A 6,408-nucleotide genomic window follows, 5' to 3' on the forward strand; every position below is an offset into this window, starting at 1 on the left:
GGGGGGGGTACTTGAGGGATAAGGGGTAAAATAACTTCTTTTACTACACTGTTTGAAGCAGGAACTTGAAACTTTTAGACAGGGTAGATATATGTATGGGGAAGTGCACTAAACTTTCAGAATTTTGATATGACCCCTAGGGACTGGGCCAGAGAAGTGGAGTCATGGTGGTCAATGTTTTTTTGATATAGTCTTTAAGCATATCAAATCAAACGTAACCATGACTTCTACATTTTACAGTAATTTATTTTTGCATATATGGTAATCGAGGGTATTAGGGAGGGTGTTAGGGGTTACTTTGTGGGGGATAGCAGGAGTTTGCCATCAACAATGTAGTTCTAATTTCCTGATCTATTATCTAAGATGGGATATCATGTAATGGCCCAAATTCTATTAGCACATTTTACAAAAATAATTATAATAGATGAGCTATGCTGTTCTCCTACAGCTCTTGTTAATCTTTTTAGGTCACCTGAGACAAAGACTCAAGTGACCTATATTGCGATTGCCTTTTGTCCGGCGTCATCCGTCGTCCGTCGTGCGTCCGTAAACAATTTACATTTTCGACTTCTTCTCCAAAACCCGGAACATGAATTTCAATGAAATTCTGCAGAAACCTTCCATGGCCAAAGGTCAACAAAAATAGTGGCCGGTTTGGTCCCCTGCCCCCAGGGGCCTGAGGGGTGGGGCCTAAAAGGGTCAAATTGACTGAAATTTCAAAAATCTTCTTCTCAAGACCAAGATATGGTAGAATCAAATACTCTTCATAGATGGAAGGATCTTAAGGTGCTTTACCAAAATTGTGAATTTCTTGACCCTGGGATCTCACGTTTCCCCCTGGGGAGGGGGTAAACTTTACTATAGTTTATATAGGGAAATCACATTTTGGACCAACATTTGTTTAATTTCCATTGGAAGTAATTCAATTTAGGTTAGCATTATCAGTATTGGGTAGCAGTTTGATAGTATGCACATATGAGCCCTGACTGACCCCCAGGGGCTGATGGGTGGGGCCAAAAAGGGTTGAATTGACTGAAATTTAAAAAACTTCTTCTCAAGACCCAGATATGGTAGAATCAAACACTCTTCATAGATGGAAGGGTCTTAAAGTGTTTTACCAAAATTGTGAATTTCATGACCCTTGGGTCTCACATTTCCCCCTGGGGAGGGGGTAAACTTTACTATAGTTTATATAGGGAAACCACATTTTGGACTAACATTTGTTTAATTGCCATTGGAGTTAATTCAATTTAGGTTAGCATTATCAGTATTGGGTAGCAGTTTGATAGTATGCACATAAAAGCCCTGACTGACCCCCCGGGGCTGATTGGTGGGACCAAAAAGGGTCGAATTGACTGAAATTTAAAAAACTTCTTCTCAAGACCCAGATATGGTAGAATCAAACACTCTTCATAGATGGAAGGGTCTGAAGGTGCTCTACCAAAATTGTGAATTTTATGACCCTGGGGTCTCACGTTTCCCTCTGGGGAGGGGGTAAACTTTACTATAGTTTATATAGGGAAATCACATTTTGGACCAACATTTGTTTAATTTCCATTGGAGTTAATTCAATTGAGGTTAGCATTATCAGTATTGGGTAGCAGTTTGATAGTATGCACATAAAAGCCCTGACTGAACCCCCGGCCGGGGCTAATGGGTGGGGCCAAAAATGGTTGAATTGACTGAAATTTCTAAAATCTTCTTCTCAAAGACCCAGATATGGTAGAATCAAACACTATTCATAGATGGAAGGGTCTTAACGTTTATGGCCCTAGGGTCTCAAGTTTACCCCCTGGGGAAGGAGGGGGGGGGGGGCAAAATTTATTATGGTTTATAATGGCAAATGATACTTTGAATATTACATGTTAATAACTTGATTGGAATTATAACCCTGAGTTGACAGTTTGATACTATGAAAATTTTGAGCCAAAGGTGGTTTTATTGTTTTTTGTCACTTTGAATAATATTTCTGTTCGTGTTAAAAACTCTCTGTATAAATATATCAGGTGACCGTTAAGGCCTATGGGCCTCTTGTTTAGTTTTCACATCTATCATTTCAGTCCTTTCATATCTTAAATGATGCTTATCTTACTTCTGATTAATGCTCATAAATCTGTTACCATTAATACCAATGATAAGGGCATAAGGCTGGCACACTGACCTATGTTAATAGACTCTGCCAACTGCTATGTTAATAGGCCTGGCACACTGACCTATGTTAATAGGCCTGGCACACTGCAGCCATTTCATTAGCTGCTCTGTACATTGTGGCAAAGAAAATAGACCCAGAACCTACGACCTGTGTGATTGAGGCCAAGCACATTGTGGTTATGGTATACATAATAGACCCTTACCCTAACATTGTGGCCTTGTTAGTAGTTCCAGCTTACTGGTGCTATGGTAATAGCCCCAGAACCCTGTGGCCATGTTAGTAGTTCCAGCTTACTGGTGCTATGGTAATAGACCCAGAACTCTGTGGCCATGTTAGTAGTTCCAACTTACTGGTGCTATGGTAATAGACCCAGAACACTGTGGCCTTGTTAGTAGTTCCAGCCTACTGGTGCTATGGTAATAGACCCAGAACACAGTGGCCATGTTAGTAGTTCCAGCTTGCTGGTGCTATGGTAATAGACCCAAAACACGGTGGCCATGTTAGTAGTTCCAGCTTACTGGTGATATGGTAATAGACCCAGAACACGGTGGCCATGTTGGTAGTTCCAGCTTACTGGTGCTATGGTAATACACCCAGAACACTGTGGCCATGTTAGTAGTTCCAGCTTACTGTTCCTATGGTAATAGACCCAGAACACAGTGGCCATGTTAGTAGTTCCAGCTTACTGGTGCTATGGTAATACACCCAGAACTCTGTGGCCATGTTAGTAGTTCCAGCCTACTGGTGCTATGGTGATAGACCCAGAACACAGTGGCCATGTTAGTAGTTCCAGCTTACTGGTGCTATGGTAATAGACCCAGAACACTGTGGCCATGTTAGTAGTTCCAGCTTACTGGTGCTATGGTAATAGACCCAGAACACTGTGGCCATGTTAGTAGTTCCAGCTTACTGGTGCTATGGTAATAGACCCAGAACACTGTGGCCATGTTAGTAGTTCCAGCTTACTGGTGCTATGGTAATAGACCCAGAACACTGTGGCCATGTTAGTAGTTCCAGCTTACTGGTGCTATGGTAATAGACCCAGAACACTGTGGCCATGTTAGTAGTTCCAGCTTACTGGTGCTATGGTAATAGACCCAGAACACTGTGGCCATGTTAGTAGTTCCAGCTTACTGGTGCTATGGTAATAGACCCAGAACACTGTGGCCATGTTAGTAGTTCCAGCTTACTGGTGCTATGGTAATAGACCCAGAACACTGTGGCCATGTTAGTAGTTCCAGCTTACTGGTGCTATGGTAATAGACCCAGAACACTGTGGCCATGTTAGTAGTTCCAGCTTACTGGTGCTATGGTAATAGACCCAGAACACTGTGGCCATGTTAGTAGTTCCAGCTTACTGGTGCTATGGTAATAGACCCAGAACACTGTGGCCATGTTAGTAGTTCCAGCTTACTGGTGCTATGGTAATAGACCCAGAACACTGTGGCCATGTTAGTAGTTCCAGCTTACTGGTGCTATGGTAATAGACCCAGAACACTGTGGCCATGTTAGTAGTTCCAGCTTACTGGTGCTATGGTAATAGACCCAGAACACTGTGGCCATGTTAGTAGTTCCAGCTTACTGGTGCTATGGTAATAGACCCAGAACACTGTGGCCATGTTAGTAGTTCCAGCTTACTGGTGCTATGGTAATAGACCCAGAACACAGTGGCCATGTTAGTAGTTCCAGCTTACTGGTGCTATGGTAATAGACCCAGAACACAGTGGCCATGTTAGTAGTTCCAGCCTACTGGTGCTATGGTAATAGACCCAGAACACTGTGGCCATGTTAGTAGTTCCAGCCTACTGGTGCTATGGTAATAGACCCAGAACACTGTGGCCATGTTAGTAGTTCCAGCTTACTGTGGCTATGGTAATAAACCCAGAACACAGTGGCCATGTTAGTAGTTCCAGCTTACTGGTGCTATGGTAATAGACCCAGAACTCTGTGGCCATGTTAGTAGTTCCAACTTACTGGTGCTATGGTAATAGATCTAGACCCAGAACACTGTGGCCATGTGTTGTTAGGCTCATTGTATTGCAGTCATCATTAGAGTTATGGACCCATTACTCTAGATCTGTGGTCATGATATTGTTTGCCTAGCTCATTGTTTCGATGGTAATAGGCCTGGTACCTTCAGCTGTGTGATCATACTTGGCACATGTACATAAAGGCTTTGTAAATAGGCCTGATAAGGACACACTGCAGCCATGTTATTTGGCCAGGCGTAGTGTGTCTAAGTGTGTCAATAGGACTGGTAAATATATCCTGTGGCTTTGTTAATGGTATAGGCCCTGCACACTGTGGCTAAGTTTAAGGGGTTCACAAAACTGTGGCTAAGTTTATCCTCTGTTCTACTTTATTGACAATTGTCGTTTTGCTGCAACCATGTCAATAAGCCCAGCACATATAGGGCTAGGTTGTCAATAGGTCCAACACATATAGGGCTAGGTTGTCAATAGGCCCAGCACATATAGGGCTAGGTTGTCAATAGGCCCAGCACATATAGGGCTAGGTTGTCAATAGGCCCAGCACATATAGGGCTGGGTTGTCAATACGCCCAGCACATATAGGCTAGGTTGTCAATAGGTCCAACACATATAGGGCTAGGTTGTCAATATGCCCAGCACATATAGGCTAGGTTGTCAATAGATCCAACACATATAGGGCTAGGTTGTCAATAGGTCCAGCACATATAGGGCTAGGTTGTCAATAGGCCCAGCACATATAGGGCTAGGTTGTCAATAGGCCCAGCACATATAGGGCTAGGTTGTCAATAGGCCCAGCACATATAGGGCTAGGTTGTCAATAGGCCCAGCACATATAGGGCTAGGTTGTCAATAGGCCCAGCACATATAGGGCTAGGTTGTCAATAGGCCCAGCACATATAGGGCTAGGTTGTCAATAGGCCCAGCACATATAGGGCTAGGTTGTCAATAGGCCCAGCACATATAGGGCTAGGTTGTCAATAGGCCCAGCACATATAGGGCTAGGTTGTCAATAGGCCCAGCACATATAGGGCTAGGTTGTCAATAGGCCCAGCACATATAGGGCTGGGTTGTCAATACGCCCAGCACATATAGGGCTAGGTTGTCAATAGGTCCAACACATATAGGGCTAGGTTGTCAATACGCCCAGCACATATAGGCTAGGTTGTCAATAGGTCCAACACATATAGGGCTAGGTTGTCAATAGGCCCAGCACATATAGGGCTAGGTTGTCGTTAGGCCCAATACATATAGGGGTAGGTTGTCAATATGCCCAGCACATATAGGGCTAGGTTGTCAATAGGCCAAGCACATATAGGCTAGGTTGAAGGACCTTTTACATTGTGGCTAAATTATATTAAGCCTGATACACTGCTGCCTTGGGTAAGGGGCAAATTGCAGCATTTTAAATCAGGCTTGGCACATTGTGCCCATATCAGAAGTATTGAGGGAAAGTTGATTTCTTTTGCAAGAGGGAACTTAAATGGAATAGGAATGACAGTCAGTGGAATTAGATGGGATTATCAGAATTTGATTCCAGGAAGCAATAAGAAACAGACAAAGATGGTAATGTTTTTGTTAGAATATTATTCTGGAATGGAGTTTTCTATTTTCAAATCATAGTGTTTGGTGAAGCTTTTATAACCTTTGTTATTTGCAGCCCTCCATGAGAAGATCTTCATAGTGTTTATGGTAGCCTGTAACTGCTACATGCTACTTAATACCATCATCTATCGGTGGTCAAGGGATGCAACCATGTCCGCTTCAGTAAGTATAATTCATGTATGAGAAGAAATTTTACTTCAGTGTCAAATTTTTGCTGTGGAATTTTAAGCTGCTGACTGTTATAGTAATATTATTATAAAAGAAGAGTTTCATTTAAATCAAACGAATTGCAATATGAAAATTTGACTGCAGTTAAACATCTTAATGTTATATTTATGATCTGTGTATGCATGGTCTCCCTATATTCCCAGTAGTGACCAGGACTACCCCATGGGGGAGGGACAGAGAAATCATACCATGGGGGAGGGACAGAGAAATCATACCATGGGGGAGGGACAGAGAAATCATGCCATGGGGGAGGGACAGAGAAATCATGCCATGGGGGAGGGACAGAAATCATACCATGGGGAAGGGACAGAGAAATCATAACATGGGGGAGGGACAGAGACATCATACCACGGGGGAGGGACAGAGAAATCATACCATGAGGGAGGGACAGAGAAATCATAACATGGGGGAGGGACAGAGAAATCATAACATGGG

General features: G+C 43.1%; 1 protein-coding gene across 1 annotated transcript in view; it reads left to right on the forward strand.

Moving 5' to 3' along the window:
- LOC110464306 (post-GPI attachment to proteins factor 2-like) overlaps positions 1-6,408 on the forward strand; it is a 44,473-nt gene that overhangs the window by 22,168 nt on the left and 15,897 nt on the right. The window contains exon 3 of the mRNA XM_021519454.1: positions 5,801-5,907. Within this exon, the coding sequence (XP_021375129.1) occupies positions 5,801-5,907 (107 nt within the window). The remainder of the gene's footprint in view (positions 1-5,800; positions 5,908-6,408) is intronic.

The sequence above is a fragment of the Mizuhopecten yessoensis genome, unplaced genomic scaffold, assembly GCF_002113885.1.
Source record: "Mizuhopecten yessoensis strain PY_sf001 unplaced genomic scaffold, ASM211388v2 scaffold10983, whole genome shotgun sequence".
Classification (NCBI taxonomy): Eukaryota; Metazoa; Mollusca; class Bivalvia; order Pectinida; family Pectinidae; genus Mizuhopecten; species Mizuhopecten yessoensis.